The following is a 27,995-nucleotide window of genomic DNA, read 5'->3' on the forward strand; positions in this document are numbered from 1 at the left end:
ACACTCTCACTGCACTTCTCACCTCCACTGATCAAAACGCTTAGATCAGTAATCTCTCACCACAACAACCATACTAGGGATGCACCGAAAATTCGGCCACCGAAAATTTTCGGCTGAAATGGCCTAAATTTGCATTTTCGGTTTTCGGCCGAAATACTTTCATCACCGAAACAACACGGCCGAAACAATGTGCTGTGATGACGCAAGCAAAAATCGCCACCTGCATGCGCTTATTTGGATAAAGCTAGCAAAATTTTTCCAGTGATGGCGCCGAGGCAAAGGACATTACACCAAAAATTATGGAACTCGCTGCCTTAGACGATCAGCCATTCTCTGTCGTAGGGATTTCGTAGGCTAATAGAGCACTTTGAGCCCCGTTATGTTTTGCCGAGCCGAGTTTACCTGAGCTGTTTAATATTGTTGCAACTCACGTCACGTTTTTATGAGAGAATTTATATTTATCTTTCAGGCCAGTCAGTTATAATTAAATTTAACTCGTATAAAATACATATATTTATCCTCTCAGATAAAAACGGTCTGCAAGCGAGTTAAATTTAATTAGTGGTTGGCCATTGTCAGCTTTATCGCCGTTAACGGCCCACCACTAATTTTATTTTATAATATGCATTACTGTAATGTCAGTGCTAAATAAATATTTTCAAATCAAATTTTGTAGTTGATTTATACTTTGAAAAGCAATGCCTTGATTTTAGTGAGGTTAGCCATAAATCCAATGTTACTAATAATTGGCATAATGTATTTCGGTGTTTCGGTTTTCGGCTTTCGGCCTTGGTTTCCTCATTTTCGGTTTTCGGTTTCGGCTAAGAATTTTCATTTCGGTGCATCCCTAAACCATACCCCCCTTAACACACACACACACACACACACACACACACACACACACACACACACACACACACACACACACACAGTAAAGCTAAGTGATGAATCTAGTGCATGTTAAACTAAATGCATCAATTCACAAGAACGTCTTCAGCCAAGTCAACACTTTACACTTTACATTAAGTGTTTACTTACTAACGTGAAGTAATGCATTAGTTAACATGAACATCACATGAAGTAACACATTAACAATAATTAAGTAACGTTAAGTAAACACGTAACAGTTTCGGCTCCTGTTTTGGCTCTTTGTTGCTCGCCACTTTTTAGAGCTTTAGTGTTTTAGTTTGGATCAAAAGGGACTAAAGAGCTAAAAACAGTATGGACATACTTCAGTTCCTATGCTGATAGATTCTGGATATTTCCAAGTTACCCATTACTTATGTAGGTAAATCAGTACAAAAAAGTTGCGAGCAACAATGAGCGAAAACAGGAGCCGCAACTGTTACGTGTTTACTTAACGTTAGTTAATTATTGTTAATGTGTTACTTCATGTGTTGTTCATGTTAACTAATGCATTACTTCACGTTAGTTAGTCAACACAATGTAAAGTGCTACCATAAAATGAGGCCATTATTGCTCATTAACCACAACAGATCATCATGTATGTCGTGCACACAATGCAGGAAACAGCAGAACGAAAGAGTAAAAATATATTTACACTGAGTCTGAGCATCAGAAGGTGCTTTGTCTGGTCATCACTTACAGCCAGTCTTGAGCTGAATTAAACGAGCTGATTCTGTTTGTGTTCTTGATTAAGACTATTATGAAGACCAAGTATAATTTGTATCCATAAGAAAAACAGTCAAAACTCAAGAACATCATCAGAGACAGACGTCTCAGTCCCTACCTTCAGGTAAACGTCTTAGAAAACCAGAGTGTAATTATCGTGTTAATTTTTAATAACCAGATTATTACCCATTTAAAATACAACCTTAAAATGTTCTGGTAGTTCCAAAAGCTCTTTAGAAGGTTTAAAATTGTTCCAGAACTGCATTATTTCTAACATGGTTCTTGTTGAAGTTCAGATGTGAGTGGAAGCTCTGGCATCCATGGAGCTGGATCGGGACAGGTAGCGGCTCGTTGTGCGTCCCTCCTCTCCCATCGCATTCTCCATTTTTGAAAGGAGGGAGCTCTTGAACTTCCGCCTGAAATCGTTGCCCATGAACACGTAGAGTATGGGGTTGAGGAAGCTATTGGCCGATGCGACCAAGCTGCCAGCTTTAATTGCGATAGGGATGACCTCCACAGAGAGACTTTGGTACAGCTCCATCAGCATTACGGTGTGGTATGGAAGCCAACACAGGAAAAATGTCATAATGAGTGCCGTCATGATCTTGAACGGCTTGGTGGATCTCAATCTCGCCATGTGATTGCTTCTCAATTTGAAGATGATGATGGAGTAACAAGTGATGATGATCAGGAATGGGATGAGGAATCCAACAGTGAGCCGGCTTGTAGCTATGGCTGTGTGGCTGTGCTGACTAGTGGCATAGTTGGTATGGCAACGACTTGTGCCCAGGTGTTGCTGAACATCACGGAAAATGATGGATGGGACACTCAAAGCAGCAGAGATGATCCATGCCAGACTAACCATCACCAAGGCCTTGCCTACAGTACGCTGGTTCTGCGCCCATACTGGGAACATCACCGACACACAGCGGTCTGCGCTGATGATGACGAGGAGGAAGATGCTGCTGAACATGTTGAGGAACATGACGAAGGACATGAACTTGCACATGAAGAGACCAAAGCTCCACTCAGATGTTGCCATGTAGAAGATGTTGAAGGGAAGGAACGAGCAGAAAAGGAAATCGGACACGGCCAGGCTGAGGTACCAGGTCGTGTTGACTGACTTCTTCATCTTGAAGCTGGCAATCCAGATCACCAGACCATTCCCTATGATTCCCAGAAGGAAGATGATTGAATTGATGACCACCATCATCATACACAGAACATCTTCAGAACACGTGGGGTGTACTCTAACAGACACCTCCTCATATGTCAGGTTGTCTGCTGTATAGTTGTCATACTCCGAGTAATCCATAGTGAGAGCCATGTCCATTGAGTCCATTGTAAAACAAGCTAATTCATCTGAAGTCTCTGTGAAGAATAGGTTTTAGTGTTACTTCTTCATTGAAGTCCCTGCCCTATATTTCATCTTACTAAACACAATATTGCACACACATTGCGTATGTCACACTTTGGTAGCATAGTAGATTCAAACTCTACATTTTTGGAAGCTATACATTTGCTGGATCCCGAATTCCACGCAAGCACTTCGCTAATATATTTTGTTTAGCACATCATCTTCCCCCAGTCTCCTTTCTCTATTCTCACCCTTTCTCACTGGCCCGACAGTCCATCCTGCTTCCTTTTCTAAAGGGTTCGCTGACTTAGTCAGTCCTAGTAAATAATTTTTGATACATTAAGCAAAAAAATTTATTAATTGCATGCCATATGATACTATCTTGGAATACTGAATGAAGTGTGTAATTAGCAAATAAGTGTATCATTGTTAAACTTTGAAAATAGCAGACAATATTACCCTTGAATGGTTAAAAATTGCTTTTAGTCTAAAACATAACTATTCAATTAGACATCTAAAGTCAAGGCAAAAAATATAAATAAATAGCAAATTACATACCTCACAGGTACAGGGATGTGTGGATTCTCACTCAGTTTAAACATTTAAGAGATCTAGGTCACCAAATGATGATTTAGTGCAGAAATGCTTACTGCATGGACAGGAAGGAGGGGTGATGTTTTGTGGGTGGAGGTGGTGGTGGTTTACTTGCATTTCAGCTCAGTGAAACAGACCTCTGTGCAAACCTGCACTGACAAGACATTATGGCAAAATGTTGGTCGTCACAAAACCAATTACATTTACTATGTCCTGAGAACAAAGAGTACAATAATCAAAAAGTCAAATTTTCAAAGTTCAAATGTACTAGTCATAACACCAGTTAAACACAAAAGCAAAACTTTTTCGATAAGGCTGTCACGCATGGATCCACCCCTTCTGTCAGTCTTGTCTACGTCTTCTGTTTAGCCACTCCTCTTTCACGTTTCTAGTTATTGGTATTATTAGTTTGGTATATATTCCCTGCGTTTCCATGCTTCATTGTAAGTCATTGAGTTTTGTTTTGTTTGTTTTGTTATCTTACCAAATGTTAATGTATTCTGACTATGCGTCTTATCGAAGATCACTTAAGTTTCGCTAGTTCCATGTTAAGGTTATGATCTCTACTTCCTTAGTTTCTATGCATGTGTTTTGTGTTCAATTAGTCAAGTAGTCCTTTATGGTCGATGTCCTCATCTGTTCCTCTTGCTCTCCATTCTGTGTTCCCAGTTTAGTTACCTCCCTATCCTGGTTATTTCTGTGTAAGTCTTATTGTCATGGTTAATGTCGTCAGTCGTATGTATGTTTTAGTGAATGTCTGGTGCATGTTGATTTAATTTCTTCGAGTGTTAATACTTTGTTATTTATCGAGCTGTGATTTAGTGTTTGTAATATTTTAGTTCTAATATTGTTGTTTGTGAATAAAGTTTGATATGCCTCACCGTCTGCGTACGGTCGGTGTCGGCACGGCTATGTTCCAGGACACTACTGGGATTGCATATACTGATGCCCCAGTTAATAAATACAGCTCTCAGCAGAACTAGTGTCCGCCTTCCAGCTCCCAACAATTAGATTGACTATCCAAATATGGACACAGCTAGAGAGCTGGAAATCATGCCGGTTACCAGCCCATCCATTCCTGTTAATTTGAGAACTGCCAAAGAGCAACTAGATTCACTCCAATCACATCTTGCTGTAGATGAGATTGCACTGTCTTCATGAGTGAATTTCCCTAGTGAGTACTCCAGAGAGACAACTAATGCTTTGTATTACAGTGTGGATTTTATTTCCAGTACTTGACTTGCCCTAAACTACCTGAGCACATGCTAGTTTAGGCTTTTAGGCTTTAGAATGGGTTGATGTTATGCTAATCCCCAGGCCTGATGAGTCATGGACTGTGAAAGGTTTTCCTCGAACGTAGATTTGATAGTGTCACCGCCCAGCCCTTCCTGGTTCCTGGCTCTCTTCCCCAAATCAGGGCTTCTGAGGGAGAGCCAATCAAAACCTTTTTGGGGAGGGGGCTGTGGATCCGAGCATAGAGCCCTCAGGGCCCATCAAGCAGACCCCATCGGTTGTGTAGGGAGGATTAGGGGCCTGAGGGATGGCACTGGTCCTATGTCGGCCCCAATAGCTGTGTTAACAGTCACAGTTCTTCCACACCTGCAAGCAAAAACGGCTGCAGCACCCCACGACAACACCTCAGCTATACCTGCAGCAGTTCCTGAGGCCCGAGGGAGGCCTGCTCGAGTGCCAAGGTCTCAGGAGAGGCCTGCACCCATTCCTGCACCCCGGAGGGAGTCAACCCCATCCCCGCCTAACCCTTACAAAGGGTCAATTTTACTCTGTAATAGAGTTCTGTTCTTCTTCTGGGAAGGGGGTTCATTCATGTTGAGCCCAGACACATCTATGTATGTGTCTTAATAAGTCATGGAACTACATCTTAGCCGCTTGTTCTCACAATCTCATTCTTTCAGTCACTATCCAAAGCTTGTGACCATAGGTGAGAGACAGAACGTAGTATTAGCTCACACTTGCCTAGTTTCACCGCTTCCGGTGCCACACTCAATTGTGAAAACAATTACTATTGTAACATCCCTTTTCTTTTTTTGTCACATACTGAACTGTATGTGCACACAGGGCACTTTTTTACACACAGAAACATACATTTATTTATTTGTCACTGCCACATAAGTGTTACTTTTTCATGTATATGTGTATGTGTACATCTATAGATATAAACGGCATGTAAAAATTCCCTTTCCTTTAACACTGCGGTAATACGTGAATTTCCCCGTTGTGGGATCATTAAAGTTCTATTCTATTCCATTCTATTCTAACTGTAAACAAGTACATCAAACAAAGTAATCTCTGAATGACAGGACTCATTAAACATCTCTTTATCTCTCCCTTTTTTTCCCTTCCCAAAGTCCCACAACTAATACGTCTTTGTAGCATCGTGGTTTCACCACTATACAATCAGCCTGTGTGGTCACATGTGAGTTCTTGTTGTCAGGAGAGTCTTTGTCACCCGTCTGAGGTAGTGTGATTTTCAGGGACAGTCTGTGGTGGGACGACAGTCTCAGTGTCTATAGGCTCACTTAATATCTGTCCATGGGCCCTTCGGAGGTGTTTCCAAATCCTCCTGAGAACACCACCTGATTCTAATTGGACTTTGTAGGATCTCGCATTTACAGCCACAAGGACCATGCTTAGTCTCCAGAGATTGTGAGGTTCAAATGGCTGTATGCGCACACAGTCCCCTTGTTTCAGTGTGTCCAAGTCTCTGGCTGATGCGTTGTAATAGGTACACTTGTGTCTTTGTTGCTTACCTTTCAGTCTCTGCTGTGCCCGTATTACCTTTGGCCTTAGAAGACTTGCCTTTGTTGGCAGCAGTGTTCTGGTGCAGCGACTGAGAGGTCTTTGTGCTGGACTGGTGTCCAGGCCTTGTGATGGAGAGCAAGGTAAGGGTCCTGTCCAGCCATTCTGGCTTTGTGCAAAATTCTCTTGGCTGTTTTGATGGCAGATTCAGCTTAGCCGTTGCTCTGAGGGTGTCCGGGGACAAAGTTTTCTGCAGGAATTCCCATTGCTCACTGAATCTTTGGAATTCTTGTGATGTGTATTGTGTTCCGTTGTCCGAAATGACAATGTCCAGGATGCCTTGCCTGGCAAAGTGGGCTTTTCATTTCCTTATCACATTTGAGGATTTTGTGTCTGAGATAACCTATTTCCCAAAAATTTGAATAATAATCTACAGTGACAAGACAGTTCTTGTCAAAAGAAAACAAATCTGTGCCCACCTTAGCCCACGGTCTGTTTGGTATCTCATGTCAGTGTTTCTTTTTGCTGCTTTTAGTCCACCGACCTGCAGATGTCACGCTTGGTTACATACGTCTTGATCTATTAGTTAATGCCCGGCCAGTATACACACTCTCTGGCTCTCCTTAAGCATCCTTCCACCCCAAGATGTGAGGAATGCAGGTGATGCATGGTGTCTCTCCTAAGTGCATTTGGTATGACAACATGTTCACCCCGAAACACTATTCCATCTTGATGGCTCAGTCCATCCTGGAATGAAAATAAGGCCTGATTTCATTCTATGTTTGTGTCTTGTCATTCAGCCATTTTGCATGCTTTCAATGAGAGTCTGCAGTGTCGAATCATTTACATTTACATTTATGGCATTTGGCAGACGCCCTTATCCAGAGCGACTTACATTTTTATCTCATTTTTTATACAAGTGAGCAATTGAGGGTTAAGGGCCTTGCTCAGGGGCACCTCAGTCATGGCCTCAGGTCTGGGGATCGAACCTGCGACCCTCCGGTCACAAGACCAGTTCCCTAACCGCTAGGCCATGACTGCCCATGAATCCTCTATTGTTGCAGACCGGATTGAACTGAGACTGTCTGCTAAGATTGGTACATGCTGTAGCCATATGGTGAGCCATATGGTGAGCACTCAGGAAGATGTCAATGTGTCTGCTAACACCATATCTTTTCCTGGTAGGTATACAACCATGACATCATACTTCTGAATATGCATCATCATTTTTTGCAGTCTTTTGGGTGCACTCAGTAGTGGTTTCCTCACTATGTTTTCTAAAGGTTTGTGGTCACTGTACAGTTACGCTGTGTCTATAGGTGTACTGATGGAATTTCACCAAACTGATCATTGCTAAGAATTCTTTTTCAATTTGGGCATAGCACTTTTCTGTCTGGGTCAGTGCTCTCATGGCAAATGCTATGGGCTTACCCCCTTGGACCAGTGCTGCACTCAGACCCGTCTCCGAAGCATCACGCTGAACCATCAGCTCTTCATCTGGACTGTAGTACTTGAGCACTGATGTATTCGTAATTGTCTGTTTCAGACTGAGAAATGCCTGGTTAAGCTGATCTGGGGTGGGTTTCCCGATAACGAACAATCTTAGAAAGTTACGAACAACTTTAAGAACGACGTAACTTTAAGAACGCCAAATTTACGAGTGTTTCCCAAAAGCCTTCGTAGTCTCCAAATTTACGAACGAGTTCTAAGTAGTTCTTAGTTGACTCCGCCTCTGCAGCTGCCCTGGAAAATCTCCGCTAGTCGAAAACCGAACCACCGATTTACATAAATTTTTTCATAATTACGCCGCAAAAGCATCATTGGCAAAATGACAATCATAAAAACTAACAACTAATAAGTGTTGACATTTCAAGTACAAGGAAAAAATGAGTAGAACATATTATTACCTTTGCAATTCTGACCGATCGTAGGCTTTTATCAAGGCTATAAATAGGGCACACAATTAACCTTTCACACGTTATTCAAAACCATGGCAAACAAGCAGAGAAAATGAAACTTTCTGTCGAGTGAACTGAGCCAAAAACAAAAGTATAGCCTACTGTTTTCAATAGCTCGAGGAAGTTCATCAAATTCAGAAAAAAAAACAAAAAAAACTGTAGTCAAGTCAAAAATAAGGGGGCAGGACTCAGAAAGGAGAGGGCTAAGACTGGTGGAGGTCAAATGTCCACAAGTGCCTTCACTGTTGAGGAGGAGAAGGCACTGGGGATACTGGGCCCCACAGCTACTGAAGGGACACCAGGGGATTTGATACAAGCTTCAGAGTGGATACCCACTGTCAGCTAGTATATATATATATATATATTTTTTTTTTTTTGTTGCATGGCGAAGCAATGCTTTAGTAACAGCATGCACACATTTATGTCAGCTTTGCTTAGTCCGTGGGCATCACCAACAGTCTGCAGAACAGTCTGTGGCATAAAATCGGAGGGCGGTCAGTAACTGCGTCGTGGAGCTAAGGGCAAAATTCTGTATTCAGGCGAACTACATGGCTTCGTGGATTACGTCGTCTTCTTAAATTATGTCTTCTATTCAAAGCCAGTACTCTGAAGAGCTGCTATGTTCATCACACAAGCACAATTGCTAGCCTTAATCCAAGTTACTTATATGTGCTACCGATTAATCAATCCATTTTATTGGTTAAGTTAAAACAAGCTTAATAGGCCAACTTGTATCCATTTATTTGCAACGAATACATTAATTTTGAGTCTGAAACGATGTTGACTGCACGATGACGGAGAGACTTAATTAAATATTGGGAAGATATAAACTAATGCTAAATAATTCAAAGTAGTACATTTGATTTCTGTTGACACATTGTGGTATATGCGATGTAAATACTTCAAAAGAAAATAGGCTACTAGGCTAATTATACACATAAACGCAAATGTAGTAATGCCGTGATTAAAACCCGCGCGAGTGAAATTAGCGCCTCTATCATTTTTGAAGTAGAACTGCACGAGAGCTTCGAGTTAAGAAGTACTTAGTGAGTTACGAATGGGTCCGGAGATTCTTAACTTACGAACGACTATAAGAACGACGTAAGTTACGAAGAGTTTCGGGAAACACTCGTAAATTTAAGAATATTCGTAAGTACGAGGTTACGAAGTACTTAGAGTTACGAACGTTTCGGGAAACCCACCCCTGTTCATTTCCACTCACCAGGGTATCTGCACATTTTTAAATCTCAAATTCAATGACTTAAGACCTTTTTAATACCTCTCACAAGAAAAAATAATACTATTACTGGGGATGCAGGTGTGTTCCACATGGTTAACGGGGGGGATGGGGTGGCGAACAAAAATTGTTGACGTTGTTGAGGCCGTATACTCCAACGCTAGAAATCTAGCACTAGGACCCTGGAGTGGTTAATTTCTGCATGGTCCTAGCGCTAGATTCGGCAAAGTTCACATCACGCCAGAACAACTGAACAACACACACTTATAATAATTTAATGCCTCCCCTCATAAAATTCCAGACATTTTAAGACATGTTTAGGCCTTGAATATGGAAAACTAAATTTAAGACATTTTAAGACTTTTTAAGGACCCGCGGGTACCCTGACTCACATTCTTTGTGTGTTAACTGTCTGAAACCAGGTTTCCATCCAAACCTTTTGAAAAAATAATGCGCAATTTCCAAGTTTCGGCAGAAGAAAATGCAAATTAAGCCTCGTTTCCATTCATTACAGTTATGCGAATAAACTTTAAATCACGTGAGAGGACGCCAAACAATAGTGGTTTTTACATCCATCTGGCAGTTACGCATTTTTGCACGTTGAGGTTTTGAAACATTTTTTTCTTTTTCTTTTCTATACATGGAGAAGTTAAATTCAATTTTTGCTCTCTCCAGAACTGTTTTTGTATGCATTTGCCATCTTTACATCGCGATCATGTACAGAACCACATGACTTGAGGCATGATACGTCATCGTTTATGCAAAAAACCCTTTTCCATCCAGTTTTTCCAAATTTTGGCGATGTGATAGTCTAACTTTTCCACCTCCTCCTAGCATAAAAATCTTTTTGCAATATTTGGGGCTTTTTTTGAATTTTGGACTTTTTCCATCCAGCTTTTTTCATGCGCATTTTCAAAATGCACAAAAACTCGGTGGATGGAAAACCCTCTAGTGAGGCTGACAGTGGTCAGACCAATGTGGAGAGAATTTGGCCAGGTAATTCACCATTCCCAATAACCTATGAACTGCTTTGGTTTAAGCATTTGTTTTATAGCACGCACCTTTTCAGCTGTCAAGTGATGTCCTATGTATATAGCCTCCTCTTACCTCAGCTTCAGTTTGTCTGAATTCAGTCTGTTCTTTTGTCTGCATCTAGACAGAAACGTTCTCAACTTTTCATCATGATCTTTCTGAACCATGTCTTGGGTGCAGTGGCGGATCTAGGATTTTTCTGAGTAAGGGGCCATCAAGGGGCCACAATATTCATAGAGGGGCCAAGTATTTGTCCAACATCATTGCACACAATAGCACACAGTCATTTGTTAATATCCCTCAACTTTTAACTTTCATGGCATTCAGTAACAGTAAGTGAATGAGTGCATAATTCACTGAAGTTTAAAGACTATTTACAGAATGAAAAGCATACCATCAGGTCCTACTGGAGCAGAACAATCATTTGACGTCTGCACAGGATTCTGTGCACCACACTAGAAGATGTCTGAAAGCAGCAAATGACAAATTATTTAACATAAGCCTAGTGTCACAATACACACGCAATCAGTTATTACTTTCCAAGTAGCCTCTAACCATCAGATCCTGTAGGACAGGGATGGGCAACTGGCGGCCCTCACTCAGTGCGGCCCGCAAATAGATCAATAATAATTTAATAATTAAAAGAAAAAAACCGATAGAGCAGGACTGTTTTGTTCTTGTCACGTAGGGCTACGCCCCCCCTCTCCCGTGTCTGTGTTGTTCCTTGCCCGGTTATCCCGCCCTGCATGTCTGTTGTCCTGGTTTTCCTCTGTCTGCCACGCCCGTGTCGTCATTGTGTTTAGTTGTGTCTAGTTTCAGGCATGAAAATGGGTCAGGGGTTAAAAAGGTGAGAAGACCGGGGGGCGGGGCATGTGACGTCATGGGGATACGGCGACGGGGCGTTGACATGTGACGTCATGGGTATACTGCGACGGGGGGGTGGGTTGGGGGTGGCTGCTGGTGTACGGGGATACAGCGACAGGTGATGCCAAATATTACGGAGCTCGTAAGGTGACGACTTACTAACGCGTGCGAATAAGATAATTAAGTATTACTTTATATAAAGCCAGGTTTACCTTCCTTGGGCAGTCAGTCTGCTTGCTTTGCTGTGAAAAAATAAACTTTGTTGCCGCGTGTGAAAGGCGACGTTAGTATCTCGTTCCCACGCGTTAATAAGTCGTGGCCACGCGTTATTTATTTATTTTTTACATGATGTCACCTTACGGGCTCCGTAAAATATAGTAAAATCCATAAAATTTTACACAGGTTTACGTGTTTTTATTTTCTAACATGAGCTAAAGCACAGGGTAGACTCAAACGACAAGAGTTTACAACTTCATCTTCAACCTTTTCAGCCCTGGTGCGAATGTGATCCTCACACGTCCCTGGATTCACCAGTTACAACTACAGAAACACTAGAAAAAAATCTTGTTTCTTATTTTATGTCACCGTTAACTACATGGGGTTGACGCGAACTTAACAGGCCTATCTATCTACCTATTTATCACAAGAGCTTGTGGCTAGATCTGACAGTGTTCAACGCTGTAGCGAACGGCAGTAACTTTGTTTTACCGCAAAATATGAAAACGATTGAAACCATTAATAACCCAATTAAATCCACCCAATTAAAAATGTACGATCTGGTAAATGTAGTGGTAAATGTACGATCTGGTAAATGTAGTGGTAAATGTACGATCTAGTAAATGTAGTGGTAAATGTACGATCTGGTAAATGTAGTGGTAAATGTTCGCTCTTCTGACTTGTCCGCGGTGTAGCACTAGGTCCTGCTTCTCGTCCCGCTTAGCAGTAAATGAATAACATGAATGAAGAACGTTCGTATGATTGAAACGCTATTTGGCCTCTATGAAGGTTATGGGCGGAAACTGCTGGCCACTGTCATTGAAATAGCCAATTTCGGAAGTGCTCTGTTTGCTAATTAAGTCAATATGATAATTAAAATATAATCTCCCGACCCCCCCCCCCCCCCCCAAAACAAAAAACTCATCGGATCTACACGATTCACGTAGGTCACCCTTTTCAACTTCAAAACGGCGAATTTCGCCGAAAGGTGACAGATTTTCATGCCTGTAGTTTAGTCCTGTGTACTTGTATCTCTGTGTTTCGCCTGTTGTCCGTTATTTGTGGTTTGTACGGTTTTGTGGATTATCTGTCAGCGCTGTTCAGATATTTTCCGTCTCCGTTGTCTTTCTCCGTTGTCTTTCTCCGTTGTGAATGGCTCTCCTGTTACGGCTCCTGCCTGTCCTGTTGACCACTTGGATGGCTCTCCCGTTTTGACCCGTGCCTGTACAAATGACTTCGCCTATGGAATTCCCCTTATTATATCTCGCTCTTCTCAGCGTTTGTGTCTGCCTCCTCGCTCCGCAACGCGCTACGCGTTACAGTTTTTTGATATGAAGGAGTTCAAATTCCTTTTTGCACTTTTTTATTAAGCAAATGTTTTGTCTTTGTTGCTTATTAAGGACATGTTAATGCATTTATATGCAGAAAATAGATGTATGATGGTGCAATAAACATACAGATCTGAATTCATTGAAAATGTGTTCTTATTGAGAATAATTTGTAGTGTCTTTCATATTCAATTATTTGAAGTGCATGGTCATGTGGCCCTCCAATAATAGTGCTGAAAAATGTTTGGCCCTCTTTATCATGGAAGTTGCCCATCCCTGCTGTAGGATCAGCACTGATTGGTGACTCTGGTGGCTCAGTAGAAGGGGGAGTTAAGTCATCAACTTCACTCTGCTTGTCCTTATCAGAGAGAGTCCTGTCCCAGTTTGTGGCTAAAACACAAATATATGTCACAAACTATTCAGCATAGTGTTGTCACGATACTAAGAATTACAACTTCGATACGATACTTTAAAAAGTAGGGATGCACCGAAATGAAAATTCTTAGCCGAAACCGAAAACCGAAAATGAGGAAACCAAGGCCGAAAGCCGAAAACCGAAACACCGAAATAGCCTACATTATGCCAATTATTAGTAGCATTGGATTTATGGCAAACTTCACTAAAATCAAGGCATTGCTATTCAAAGAATAAATCAACTACAAAATTTGATTTGTAAATATTTATTTAGCACTGACATTACAGTAATGCATATTATAAAATAAAATTAGTGGTGGGCCGTTAACGGCGATACCGCTGACAACGGCCGACCACTAATTAAATTAAACTCGCTTGCAGACCGTTTTTATCTGAGAGGAAAAATATATGTATTTTATACGAGTTAAATTTAGTTATAACTGACTGGCCTGAAAGATAAATATAAATTCTCTCATAAAAACGTGACGTGAGTTGCAACAACATTAAACAGCTCAGGTAAACACGCTTCTGAGAAATGTCGTCTGCTCGGCAAAACATAACGGGGCTCCTTGTGCTCTATTAGCCGACGAAATCCCTACGACAGAGAACAGCTGATCGTCTAAGGCAGTGGTTCTCAAACTGTGGTACGCGTACCACTGGTGGTACGCAGAGCACCCCGCGGTGGTACGCCAGATGAACTCGGAAAATAAAAGATGCTTTGAGGTTTTTTTTTTTTTTTTTACACAACACATTTTTTTTATTAAAACAGAATTATGGCAAGTCCTGAAATTCAGAAACTAAAAGGGATTACTCGTATTATGTGCGGAGAAAATGTCGCTAAACAGTTCGACCTGGTGCATCTTTCAAACGACACGGTCACTCGCAGAATTGATGAAATGGTGGACAACGTCAGACAAACATTGACCGAGAGAATTAAAATGAGTAAATGCTTCTCACTGCAGTTAGATGAATCCATAGATGTCGCAGATTTAGCCAACTTGCTTGTTTACGTGCGATATGAGTATGAGGGCATGTCGCACAAAGACTTTTTGTGCTGTAAACCAACCACTACCAACACGAACTACAGGAGAACTACATTACAGGGTTGCCAACTTTTGACGTTCGCTTGGAGTGAGATTTTATTGAGCGGGGGGGGGGGGGGGGGGGGTGGCGAATGAAAGTTGTTGAGCGGGGGGGGGGGTGGCGAACGTAAAATGGACACAGATTCAGTGTTATATCGCCGGTGGATGGCGTGTGTCTCACGCTCAATGCGTGAGAGTTGGCAACCCTGACATTATAACATGTGTGTATTGAGCAGGGTTGCCAAATGCGTGAGACACACGCATTTGACCGTCTTCACACGCCACACATCCGATTTCTCACGTCGACAAAAAAAAATCTAGTTTATTTACCTCTGATCCACATCTATGATTCAATGAGTTACTAGTTCGCTCTGGCGCCAACCATCGTGATATAATACTTAATTCGTGTCCATTTTACATCCTCCCGGTAACAATTTACATTCGCCCGCCCCCGCCCCCGCCCCCCCCCCCCCCCCCCCCCCCCGTCAACAACTTAAACTTGCCAAACAGCTTTTTCTTTTTTTTTTGGGGGGGGGGGGGGGGTAGTAGGTGGTACGTGGAGGTTTTTCGTTTGACAGTTGGTGGTACTTTGTCTAAAAAGTTTGAGAACCACTGGTCTAAGGCAACGAGTTCCATAATTTTTGGTGTAATGTCTTTTGCCTTGGCGCCATCACTGGAAAACTTTTTTGCTAGCTTTATCCAAATAAGCGCGTGCAGGTGGCGATTTTTGCTTGCGTCATCACAGCACATTGTTTCGGCCGTGTTGTTTCGGTGATGAAAGTATTTCGGCCGAAAACCGAAAATGCAAATTTAAGCCATTTCGGCCGAAAATTTTCGGTGGCCGAATTTTCGGTGCATCCCTATTAAAAAGTATTGAAATTCGATACGGATTTCGATACCAAAGTCAGATACTGTGCTCATTTCCGTTTTAAAGGCTTTTTATTTATTTTTTTTATAAACAAACAAATGAATATTGTATTTTGTTTCACAAATGTCAAATAAATAAAAGGTGTAGTCCCTACCACATTAAAACAGAAAAATAAATAATTGCACATTAATATAAATTAACATAAATAATAGTAGTGCACTCTGGAATTCACATTTAGAAGTTAAAAAAGGCTAGTGCAAAAAGTGTATTTTAAGTATACTTTAAACAACTTTAACTCTTTAAGTAACTAAAACTTCAGTATTAGGGTTCAGTATTCATAGATGATTGATCCATTGTAGTACGATCACTCTTTTTTCTCCCTGTATGCTGTCGCACTTACGGCTCTTAAACCAAGAATATGACATTTGCTAGGATGCCATAATCGGACACATAATTTTGTATGCTATAATACTAGAAATGGGAATAATCACCAACCTCTTGGAATGTTTTGTACAAATATGCGTGCCTTCAGGTGTTTGGCCAGATTCGTTGTGTTAAGCTAGGTTTAAACTTTCGCGAGTGACCGTAGCGTGCGAGTCCGCACACCTTGTCCGCGTGCTTGAAAATGCTTGAAACAAATAGCTGTCTGACTGAACCGTTCTCTTGTATTACGTTAACAAATACGAGCCTCTTGTAATTCCAGGACGAAACATGAGAGAACGTGAAGACGTTAAAATTGGGCGTTATTATTTAACAACCATTAAATAATGTGATACAAAAGCGAATAATTTCGAGTATATGTATAAATATTTAACTAAAGTTTAACGTGCTGGGAAATATTGACCCTACAAAACAACCCTACAAACATGACTGTTCATTGCGCTGCGGCGCGCGCTAAGTTACAAAATTCTAGAGGTGCACGACCTCGCGAATTGACAGCGCGTGAGGCTACTGTGATTACATCATTTTCACCACGCGGACCCTCGCACTGCTCGCGGTGCGTCAAGTATAAACCAGACTTTAGCACCCTTCGTTGAAATGTTCCGAAAGCACCGCCTGCAAACTGGCTTGTTCATGTCCTTCGGTTTTCCATCTGTATCTGCTTCGAATCCAAAGTATTTCCACACAGCACTTCTGCTGCTTTCCTTGTTTAATTAAGACGAGCTGCGAACACACTGCGTTTGTTTTAGCTGCCATTTCAACATTACCAACTGTTCTGTGCATTACGGCACCTTGGGTGGGTCAAACGAAAGCGCATTTTATGTAAAAAGAATCGATTGTCTCCTTTGGTTGGTACAGCTTTAAAGCACCGTTTACAGACCGGTTTTGATGTGTCCACGAGGTTGCCATGACTGTCTGAAATGTATGCAAATAATTCCATATTTCGCTTCGTGCGTGTAGTTTTTCAACAAGCTGAGGACGGTTCGCAATATTGCTTGTATTATCAGCCATCGTACACCGTTTCTTCTTATTCTGCAGAGAGGAGGCAAGCGCTGCACTGCTGTATGCGCACACTGCCCCCGTGTGGCACTCTTTGGAAATACTGCTCTTAAAAAAAAAAAAAAAAAAAAACGCACTTAGTCCTATAGCACCGATACTAAGCAAACTGGGTATAGTACCGTTTTTAATGACGAAGTATCGCGATACTACTCTAGTATCGGTATACCGTGCAACACTAATTCAGCAGAAACCATGTTGTCTACAAGACCACATTATTATTTATTTAAAACTAGGGCTGCCACTAACGACTATTTTTCTATCCATTCAACTATTGACTATTTCGATTGGTCGACTAGTCTAAACGATTAATTATCTGCAGAACAAAAAACAAAGAAACTGGCTCTCTTGTAAATTACATATATTCTGACAACATAATACAGAACAAAAAATGTAAAACAGCTTTATAGTGCAAAATGTTAGTGCAAAACTTTACTCTCCAGCATAGTAAACATAAAAAAAGAGGGCTTATTCAGTGATGTAACTTGAAATTCCACATTTCCTTTATCAAATTCAAGTTTTTTTATATTAAACAAAGTGCATATTATTAAACGCCTTTGTTGCATGCGACAGTCACGCTGTCTACATTCTGATTAAGAATGGAGTTGCCCTCACTTTAGCCTAAATTCCAGCACTTTTCAAACCTGAAACACAAAGCAACATTAATTTTCGTCAGGTAAATGTTCATTCCCCTGTTTTTGAGGGGTGTTTCTTTATACTACCACATTTCGCGATCGATCGCCAGTGGAGGGCGGCATAGATATGAATCGGAGGTAAAGAAACTAGATGTTTTTTTCTCGCCGTGTGAAATCGGAAGTGTGGCGTGTGAGCGTGTGAAGACGGTCAAATGCGTGTGTCACACGCTCAATGCGTGAGACTTGAGAGCCCTGATAAAATTTATTTATTATAACTAATTTGTATTTTTGTTTGTTCCTAATTATTAGGCCTGTGTAACTTGAATGTGTTCCACAAATGCACTAACTGATGAGACCAATACGTGTAGCTACAACTAGACGCCAACTGAATCAATTTGTAGCAAACTTTGGTTGAACTAAATCATCATATATTGCTAGTGTGTACACTCAGAGTGTGAATTGGTTTTTAGTATTGCACTGCGTTACATTTAATAATTACATCATCAGTGTTGCGAATAACGGCGTTAGGTAACGGCGTCATTTTGTCAGTAACGGGATAATATAATTAATTACTTTTCCTGTTGTTACAACGCCGTTGACGTTACTGGTCATTAAATGCGGTGCGTTACTATAGCTAGTGAGGAGTAACAGATATCGATAGGTCACAGTTCTCGGTGTAACACCTGTTTAACTTAACAAGTCAGTAAGCGATTGGGTAAGGCAGCGTTATGGTAACCAATCAGAGCCCGTGTTTTTACACGCGTGCCGGAGCACACCAGTGACCAGACGGTCAGTGACACACGACACAAACGAAGAGGCAGAAATGGCAAGTCAGGAGCAAGCCGAAGAAAAATTAGCATTTTCAAGGTGGCGATATAAACATTATTTAGTTCCTGAATGTCTACCAGACTGGGTATTTGATTTCTTTAATTAAGAATAGAGGTTTTATTGTTAGGTTTACTTCTGTTGTCAACAAACCTGTTGTCTCAGGTTGAGAGAATTTAATTTAATTTGATAGATGTAAATGCACTTTATATAGTGTAAAAGGATTTTTATCCTGGACTGGTCTGTGGATGTGCAATAAATATCAAAAGTTAAACACCTTTCTGATCTACTCATTTCAACTGACGGCGAAAACTGCTTTTTCAAAAAAATCCTTATTCACTGGCATATAATTTTTTTTTTACTGTAATGCAAATAGTTACTTTTCCTGGTAACGAGTTACTTTTATTATAGAGTAATTCAGTTACTAACTCAGTTACTTTTTTGAACAAGTACTGAGTAACTATAACTAATTACTTTTTAAAAGTAATGTTCCCAACACTGTACATCATACAAACGTTATGCAAACGTTAGGCGATGCGGGCTCACGAATTACACGACTGGGGAATCGCCACTCATCTGGCTGCCGTCCAAAAACACGAACACGAAAACGAAACTCTCGCGATAACCAGCAAACACCACGTAGAAGAAAAAACAATGCTAGATATCTGCCGGGCGTCTGCGATGAGTCGGCGACTACTCGGCAAGCGTCTTTCAGCAGTTCACACTACACGACTGAGCGAGCGCCGAGTGATCCCCGATTTGCCTCCGACCACAGTTTCTGTCGGCGATCTACAAAAAAATTGTGAAGCCTAAAATCGTGTAGTGTGAACCGGGCATTAGCTAACTTATTTTTCGTATATTAATGTTGATGGGCCCCCTAGCAAAATTCGCCTTGAGCCCCCAAATTGCTAAGTCCGCCACTGTTTACACGTTTGTAATGTGAACATTGGCTGTATGAGGTCAGGGATGCTCGGGAGGTTTTTCTGTCACTTTCTTGCTACCGGTGGAGAACGTTTGCTTATGTGATCACGTGACTGACCGGCTTCATTTGATTGGTCATTCATACTCGGGTGACAAGACGTTGGTCAGTCTTCTCACTGAAAAGACGAATTATTTACAAAACGAAAGTAACGGTAGGGCGTGGCGCAAATCCGATTGTAACGGAGTAAAAGTCGCGTTTTTCTCAGCACATATTTACTCAAGTAAAAGTAAAAGTCGTTCATATTAAAACTACTCTTACAAGTACATTTTTGTCCAAAAAGCTACTTGAGTAAATGTAACGGAGTAAATGTAATGCGTTCCTGCCCACCTCTGCATTAAAGTTATGGAAAATCATCACTATGAGGTGTACATGTGGGGGAGTGCACATGCGCTCTAGCCATTTTTGGCAGCAGGTTGCAGGTAGCTGACGGTTAAAGAAAATGGATATACGGCGTTTTTTCAAGAAGAAAGGTAACGGTAGTTAACTATGTAAACATTGTGGAGCCATCTGATAGCTGGTTAAAAACACACGTCTCCGAATCAAAACACACAGATCAAACCCACTGTGTGCTAAATACATTTACATTTATGGCATTTAGCATAAATGCAGCTTGTCACTAGTCAGCTTCGGAATTAGTTAGCTAACCTAGTTAGTTAACCTATCTAGCTAGTTAACCTAGATAGCTTAGGTAGTGAAGGTTTGAGAAAAAAAAACCCTTATATAGCTAGTTATCTTATAGCTAGTTACAGTTAGTATGTTCAACATGCCCTGATGTACCTGATAAGCTAATAACTATTTCATTTTCAAATTGTGTTTAATAATTTAGGATTGTAGGACTGTAAGCTATAATGAATGAAAATCCATTTAGTTAACTAGCAGTTAACTAGTTAGCTAGAATGTGGACGTTGTGGATAGCCAGAATTTAGTACAATACTTTATGATGGTAGTTTAAAGTTTCTTAACCCTGGTCACTGCCCTAAAATTGTGTGTTTTCCACTGGAGCCAACTGATCAGCTAATAAACAATCCTTTATTGAGTTTACACAGCACAGCATATCACCACTTACTTTATCAAGTGCTTTTAAAAGAAAACTTTAGAATATGCATAAATGAATGAATGTTGCAAAAAATAATTTATTTTTAATAGTTGAGGGTTAGGGTTTGTTTAAATCTCAAGTATTGTGGTGTAATTTATTTCCTAATACAAACAAAGAGAACTTGAGAGGAGAACAGACAACAGGAGAGGAGAACAGAGTAGAACTGGAGAAGAGATGGGAGAAGACAATACAAGCAGTATGGAAAACACATTATTAATAAAATACACATGTTTTTAGTATGTGGAGAGACCTGAAATGAACTGAACTGATCAGGACTAGACTGAAGAAAGAACAGGTTAGAAGAAGAAAGACTGTGCAAAAACATACAGGATAGATAATAAGGAAGTCTTAAAGAGTATTAATTGTGTAGACCCCTTAGCACTAATAATTATTGATATTTCTTTCAATAATTTGTTTCAGTGTGTCATAAAAGGTAAAAGAACAATTTAGAAACAAGTGAATTGTTTACATTATTACACAGTTGCATGAAATCCATTGTTGACATACTGTTTTGCATACTTTATTGAGGAATGGATTTACTGATGGAATATACTTGGTCCATGTCCTTTAGTAAAAGCTCACTATCTTTAGGTCACCAACAGTCATTCTGCAGAATTTGTGCACCCTTTGTTAATTTCTAAATCTGTTGAATAAAAAAATATATAACTCCATATTATAGTGGTAAACATTATATATCAGGGTACGTATTGTAAAAAAAAAAATATATATATATATATATATATATACCCTTATATATATATAATATAATTAATTGTGCTGAGCCCCGGATCTTTACATACCCAGGCAACGCCCCTGCTCTCTCTGCTCTGTTTCAGCTTCTGGCTAGTGTCACGGTAGGCCGGCCCAGAGGCCACCAGAGGGCGCCCAAACACACACCTTCGGGCACACCCACAACCACACGCAGCACACCCTCAGTCACTCCCACCTTCCCGATCACCAGAATACTAGCACCTGTCTCTAATCAGCTGGGGTGTATTTATTCCCACAGGTCGCGCCGTCCAGTGCTGCGCATTCACCTGGCTACCCCGCCTCGCTCCATGGGAGAAAAGAGTGTTACTCACCTGTGTGCCTTAGTCTTCGTTGCTCGCTTGTCTTCTATTTCTTTTTGCTTTACTGTTTCTACTGCCGTGGTGCCTGAGTTCCTAAGTTTCAATGGAAAATAAAACAGGTCACCCTCAGCCTCTGTCTCCTGCTGCTTCTGTCCCAGCGTCACAGCTGGCTCAATCTTTTGGCCAAAAATTGCTGAATTCCTGCCTGACACTGACCCTTTCTTTTTATACTCTCTATCATTGCCAAACATTATATTTAATTTTAACACATGTTACAAAGAAGAACATGAATTTGCATTTATTAGCGAAATGCTAACGTTCATGTCTAAACACAAGTAGGGCCTCGGTTAACACTACTGTTAACCAGTGTTGGGAACGTTACTTTAAAAAAGTAATTAGTTATAGTTACTCACTACTTGTTCAAAAAAGTAACTGAGTTAGTAACTAAATTACTCTATAATAAAAGTAACTCGTTACCAGGGAAAGTAACTATTTGCGTTACAGTTAAAAAAAAGTTATATGCCGATAAATAAGGATTTTTTTTAAGCAGTTTTCACAGTCAGTCGAAATGAGTAGATCAGAAAGGTGTTTAACTTTTGATATTCATTGCACATCCACAGACCAGTGCAGGATAAAATCCTTTAAAATCCCAAATCTTTGTAAAAAAAAAAGCAAAAGTAAACAGTTACACTATAAAGTGCATTTACATCTATCAAATTAAATTTAATTCTCTCAACCTGAGACAACTGGTTTGTTCACAACAGAAGTAAACTTAACAATAAAACCTCTATCCTTAATAAAATAAATCAAATACACAGTCTGGTAGACATTCAGGAACTTCAAGTATTTTCTTAAATAATGTTTATATCGCCACCTTGAAAATGCAAATTTTTCTTCGGCTTGCTCCTGACTCTGCCTCTTCTCCGTTTGTGTCGCGTGTCTCTCCGTCTCACTGGCGTGCTTCGGCGCGCGTGTAAAAACACTGGCTCTGATTCGCTTACTGACTTGTTAAGTTTAACAGGTGTTACACGGAGAACTGTGACCTATCGAGATCTGTTACTCCTCACTAGCCTGGGCAGCGGTCCGCTCGGATATACTGTTAGTATATCAATATATAGTAACGCACCGCTTTTAATGACCAGTAACGTCAACGGCGTTGTACCGGCACGAAAAGTAATTAATTATATTATCCCGTTACTGACCTAACATCGTTATTTTTAACGGCGTTATTCGCAACACTTCTGTTAACTAATGTCAGCTTTGCATCTTAATTTAATGTTTATCAGACTTAAGCTACGTGACAACTGTGAGTAAACATGGATTCATGACTTACCAACCAATTCAAAAGTGCCATCGGTTGTGGATAGAAAAACTTTCTCCGCGGGATCGTGAAAATCTTCTTCTGTAAGCTTTATTCACGCTGGACATTCCGATTTGGCGCCACTAGTGTTTGGATATGGAACTGTATCCACCTATAATCTGATGATCATCGCTCTCGGGCAAAGGACAGATGAGTGACAGGACAGGGGCACTTCAGGGGGCCAATCAGATTTCAGCTGGGGCCAATGCCCCTGTGGCCCCACCCCTAGAACCGCCACTGCTTGGGTGTCACCTTGTCCTGTGATCAGCACATTGTATGCACTGATGTACAGACACGGCAAATCTTCCGGTGCTGGTGTGAGCTTACACTGACAGACCTCTGGTGGTGGGCTGACACCCATGGGAAGCCTCAGCCATTGATAACATCCTTGTGACAACAATTACTATTGTAACAGTAAAGGTCCCAGAGCACTGCACACTCTGTTTTTTTTTTTCAATAATTTCAACAGCTTTTAAATGGTCCATCATAAGACCACCAAACAAGTTTTATTACATTAAATGCATCCTAAACCTGTAACCTGCAACTCAGAGATGGGTACGTTGCACCACTTTGTGGTGGTTAGTTTTTGCCTAATCATTTCCATAGCTTTTAAACGGTCCATTATAAGTACACAAAATAAGTTGTATGAGACAAAGTGCATCCCAAATGACATTCTACTCTTGAATGGGCATTTCTACTTTGCACAAATTTGTAGTGGTCAGTTTAAATGGTCCATCATAAGACCATAATACAAGGTTGTTGATTAGGGTGCACTTGATGTAATGAAACTTGCTCTTATGATGAACTGTATAAAAGCTATTGAAATATTTGACAAAAACTGACCACCACAAATCGGTGCAAGGTAGAAATACGCATATCTGAGTTGTAGGTTGTTGTTTAGGATGCAATTTGCCTAATAGACTTTGTTTTATGGTCATATGATGAGCCACTTAAAAGCTATTGAAATGTTTAAACAAAAACTGACCACCGCAAAGAGGTAAGAGGTAGAAATACCCATTCAAGAGTTGTAGGTTGTTGTTTAGGATACATTTAATATGTAACAACGTGTTTATGGTCTTATGAAGGATCGTTTAAAAGTTATTGACATTTTTGCAGAAAACAGAGCGTGCAGTGCTCTGGGTCCTTTACAACCACCACTTTCGTGTGACAGTAATACTTTAAAAATAACACGCCTAATTCAGAATATGTGAACGTGAAACCAACTTTACCGCAGTTTAAATGAAGAGAAAGACTTGTTTGGCTGTGTACTAAAACCCTGCGTATGTGTTTGTCTTCATATTTGCCGGTCTTCGTACATAGACGCTGCGTTTTTTGCTGGCTGGTTGGTATTTTACCATTGTCCCTTCGTTTAATCCTAGTTATATTATTAATTCCTTGTTTCAGTGTGTGCCGGTTTCTATCTTGTTCGTGGTGTTCGCCTGAGTTATGTTACGTCTGTACGTAGGCTATTGGTTACTATTCCGTGTCCGACTGCACTCCTGATGACCTGAACTCTGATTGGATTTGCCCCGAAACCCGCCAGTCTTCTCTACACTAGTGTCCGCCTCCTCCGAGACAATTATCATTTCGCTATCAGTTAGTCCATTTTCTTATTTTAAAACACTAAGCAGTACAAAATGTATATGCTTTCTAGCATATTTATACATTTATGATCGCAGTGATCGCATGCTTTACACCACGAAGATCTGTTCCACCCAGTTGCATGAAGGGATATTGCATCCGTGCTGTACACTCAGTAAAGTGATGAATAAATTATTTTAGTAAAATACTGAAAATTTTGTTCAGTTGTGCTTTTTTTTTCAAAAGAAATGCTAGAGAAATTACACTATTGACAAATGTTTATGAGAACCAATGACACTACTATAAGTCAACCAGTTATATTTTTTCTGTTGTAAGCTGTTTTGTAAAGTAGCCACGTTGTTTTGGTAGTTCGCCATAGGGTGGCAGTATAGCGCCTCGGGAGCGCACATGTACAGGGTGAGAGTGAGAACCAGTATGGTAGGAGACCGGTGTGTGTGTGTTGTGCTGCTAAAGACAGTAAAGAGGCCTCGAGCACCCACTTCGTGGTATCTCTGCTGAAAGAAAGAGAGGAATAAAAAATGGAATTAATAAAACAAACAAAAAATAGATACTGTTTCTAGTAGTTCTTGGGGGATTTCATTGGATTCCAGTCTAATTATACAATACTCACAAAAAGTAAGACAAGGTCTAACAATTGGTCAAACCATTCGAAACATCAGATTCAACAGATCAGTTTTTACATCAGAGTGGTCTGTGTGCTAGACCACCTGCAAGGGTACCCGACCACACCAGCTGGCACAGGGTCCATCGTCCTACGATGGCCAGGGAGCGTTTACGCTGGACGAGGGGGCAGTGGGCCTCAGTGCTGTTCACTGATGAAATTTGAGTCACACTGAGCAGAAATGGTGGACGCCAGTGTTGTTGGAGACATCATGGAGAGTGCTATGATGTTGGAGACATCGTGGAGAGTGCTATGATGTTGGAGACATCGTGGAGAGTGCTATGATGTTGCAGACATCATGGAGAGTGCTATGATGTTGGAGACATCGTGGAGAGTGCTATGTTGTTGGAGACATCATGGAGAGTGCTATGATGTTGGAGACATCATGGAGAGTGCTATGATGTTGGAGACATCATGGAGAGTGCTGATATGCATCAGCCACTGTTGTTACCACACAAGCCTTTTGGTGGTAGTGGTGGTGTTACAGTGTGGGCAGTTGTGTCCAGTCAATATAGAACTGCTCTACAAACAATCTTTACTGTGGCCAATCAGCAGTGTGTCCTGGGAACTGTAAGGGACTTGCACCAAACCAACAAAAGAATAGCAGGCCGTTTCTCCGGGGGATAAGCAAGGCCAACACTACAAACAGAACCCAACACTGACTCCAACCCAAACACTGACTTTACCTACAAAAAAGAAGTCAACAAAAAGACAAGAACCCAGCCTGGCTCCCTAACTTAGCCAAAACCAGGAGAAAATCAGAACAAAACTGGCGCTTACCCCCTTCCAGCCATAGGTGTTTACAGTCCACATAAAAGATAACAAAAAGAACCCAACATATTTACAAACGAACATATACAAGCCAAGTTGTAAAAAGGCATCTAGCAAAGAGCACTGTCTCAACCATCTAGTGTACACACACACAGGTTACACAGTTGCCAACAAACACACACAAGGCCAACATTCCGGGCAACCCATTCACACCATTTTCCCCTCTCTCCTACTTCCTGGATCCTCCGCCTATATACTTCTGAGGGACTGACTCCACCCACAGCAGCCACACCTGGGCACAGCTCCACCTGGATTTGGGGAAGGGAATAGGAGGAAAAAAAGACAAAGAGAGAAGAACACACACAAAACAATAACCAGCCCAACTGCCACAACAAAAGGACGATTCTAAAATAAACCTTAACAGTTCATTCTATTATCTGCATGTCTGCCCCTCAGTTAGAACATCTGTTTATCTTCTTGTTCCCTATTTATCTTGTAGTTTTCGCCCTCATCCAGTTTGACTCCACTGGACCTCACCTGATAAGGACCACACCAATCATACATATGTTTTATTATAAACAAATTGTTTTAAGACATATTTATTCTGTATTTAACTAAATGTCTACCTCATTAAACTTTAGAAGTCTTTCCTGGCACCCTTGTGCTATGAACCTGTTCTCTAGGAAACACTGAGGGCTGAACAAATTTATCCTGCTGTTTGTTTGATGCAGAGCTGATGCAGAGAAGCTAGTCCATGCTTTTGTCTCGTCGAGATTGGACTACTGTAAAAGTCTTCTGATTGGATGCTCTAAAGTTTAGCATTTTGTACAAGTTGTAGCTTCTTTATGGACTGTTTAGAGTCTAAACAGTCCATAAAGAAGCTACAACTTGTACAAAATGCCGCAGCTAGAGTCCTAACCAAGGCTAGGAAATTCGATCATATTAGTCCCACTCTCGCCGCACTACATTGGCTGCCGAATAAATATCGCATTGAATTTAAAGTTCTCCTGTTAACCTATAAGGCGTTAAATGGTCTTGCCCCACAATATCTGAGTGAACTCATTGATTACTACAACCCATCTCGCCCTTTGCGCTCCCAAAATGCTGGATTTCTCCTAGTTCCAAAAATTAGTAAAACTACAGCCAGAGGCAGAGCTTTCTCTTTTAAAGCCCCTCAATTATGGAATAGCCTTCCAGCTCCAATCCGAGATTCTGACACAGTTCCAATCTTTAAATCTAGACTTAAGACTCACCTGTTCAATCAAGCCTTCAGCTAACATTCCCCTTGTAAGATGTAAGGGCTTGGGGGCCCCCAGACGTTGAGATTTCTGGTGATCTGAGATGTTGATGCTGTCATCCAGCTGTGTCTTGGCATCACTCTATTTGTGACTATGACTTGACTGGAAAGCAATGTCTCAGTGAGCCCTCATGCCTGTGGTCACCTCTGAACCCCTCCCTTTAGTTATGCTGCTATACATTAGTCTGCCGGAGCCACATGCTCATCACTGGCACGTGAGCTATGTACATTTAAATCAATGGTGGTTTAAATTCATGTCCACTCAGTCTGTATTGTCTATCTTCTTGCATGGCTCTACCCAAGACGATTGGATACAGGCACCTGCAGGCACCTGGGGGATGGTCTGGCTGCTGGTGGATGTGCTGATGCCGGGGTTCACCTGGGGAGTAACACTGCAGTCGGAGCCTACAATACCAGCATCACTGCTCCGACACGGAATGAAAGCCTGGCGTTCATCAACAGACATTTACAGCGACAATATCAAAACCCAGAACTTTCAATTCTACCTTTTACCTAGTCTGATTGTGTGATTTGTGTGTGACTTGTGTATTTGTGTGTTAACGGGCCGCCCAATGGAGGATGGGTTTCCTTTTGAGTCTTGGTTCTCCTGAGGTTTCTTCCTATTCCCCACCATCATAGGGAGTTTTTCCTCGCCACTGTCACCTTTGGCTTGCTCATTAGGGTTCTGGACCCATAGTATTGTTAAACTTGTAAATCCTGTAAAGCTGCCTTGCGACAACTTGAGTTGTTAAAAGCGCTATACAAATAAACTTTGATTGATTGATTGACAGTACACTCATTCCAAAATTACATGGAACTAATAATAAGTCTACTTTTTTTTTCTTTGTATTAGTGAAAAA

At 41.0% G+C, this 27,995-nt stretch overlaps 1 protein-coding gene and 1 long non-coding RNA gene across 3 annotated transcripts; one reads left to right on the forward strand and one right to left on the reverse strand.

The window, feature by feature from the left end:
* Window positions 1-1,489: 1,489 nt before the first annotated feature.
* LOC143510062 (chemerin-like receptor 1) lies at window positions 1,490-23,744 on the reverse strand. 2 transcript variants are annotated; one of them, XM_076999060.1, is made up of 8 exons: window positions 22,778-23,741; window positions 21,457-21,537; window positions 10,962-11,033; window positions 10,643-10,687; window positions 7,772-7,887; window positions 6,352-7,087; window positions 3,640-3,732; window positions 1,490-3,003 (listed from the first exon to the last, which is right to left on the reverse strand). In XM_076999060.1, exons 7-8 carry the CDS (start codon window positions 3,698-3,700, stop codon window positions 1,925-1,927), a joined length of 1,140 nt encoding a protein of 379 aa, XP_076855175.1. In that variant the 5' UTR covers window positions 3,701-3,732; window positions 6,352-7,087; window positions 7,772-7,887; window positions 10,643-10,687; window positions 10,962-11,033; window positions 21,457-21,537; window positions 22,778-23,741; the 3' UTR covers window positions 1,490-1,924. The 2 variants fall into 2 exon arrangements, 1 of the variants encoding a protein (XP_076855175.1); XR_013129874.1 differs by lacking the exons at window positions 1,490-3,003; window positions 3,640-3,732; window positions 6,352-7,087; window positions 7,772-7,887; window positions 10,643-10,687 and having other exon boundaries at window positions 10,763-11,033; window positions 22,778-23,744.
* LOC143510063 (uncharacterized) lies at window positions 6,357-27,928 on the forward strand. The gene is made up of 2 exons (XR_013129875.1): window positions 6,357-6,483; window positions 27,439-27,928. It is a non-coding gene; the product is annotated as an uncharacterized LOC143510063 (long non-coding RNA).
* Window positions 27,929-27,995: the final 67 nt, after the last annotated feature.

Source organism: Brachyhypopomus gauderio, chromosome 3 (genome assembly GCF_052324685.1).
Source record: "Brachyhypopomus gauderio isolate BG-103 chromosome 3, BGAUD_0.2, whole genome shotgun sequence".
NCBI classification, from domain to species: Eukaryota; Metazoa; Chordata; class Actinopteri; order Gymnotiformes; family Hypopomidae; genus Brachyhypopomus; species Brachyhypopomus gauderio.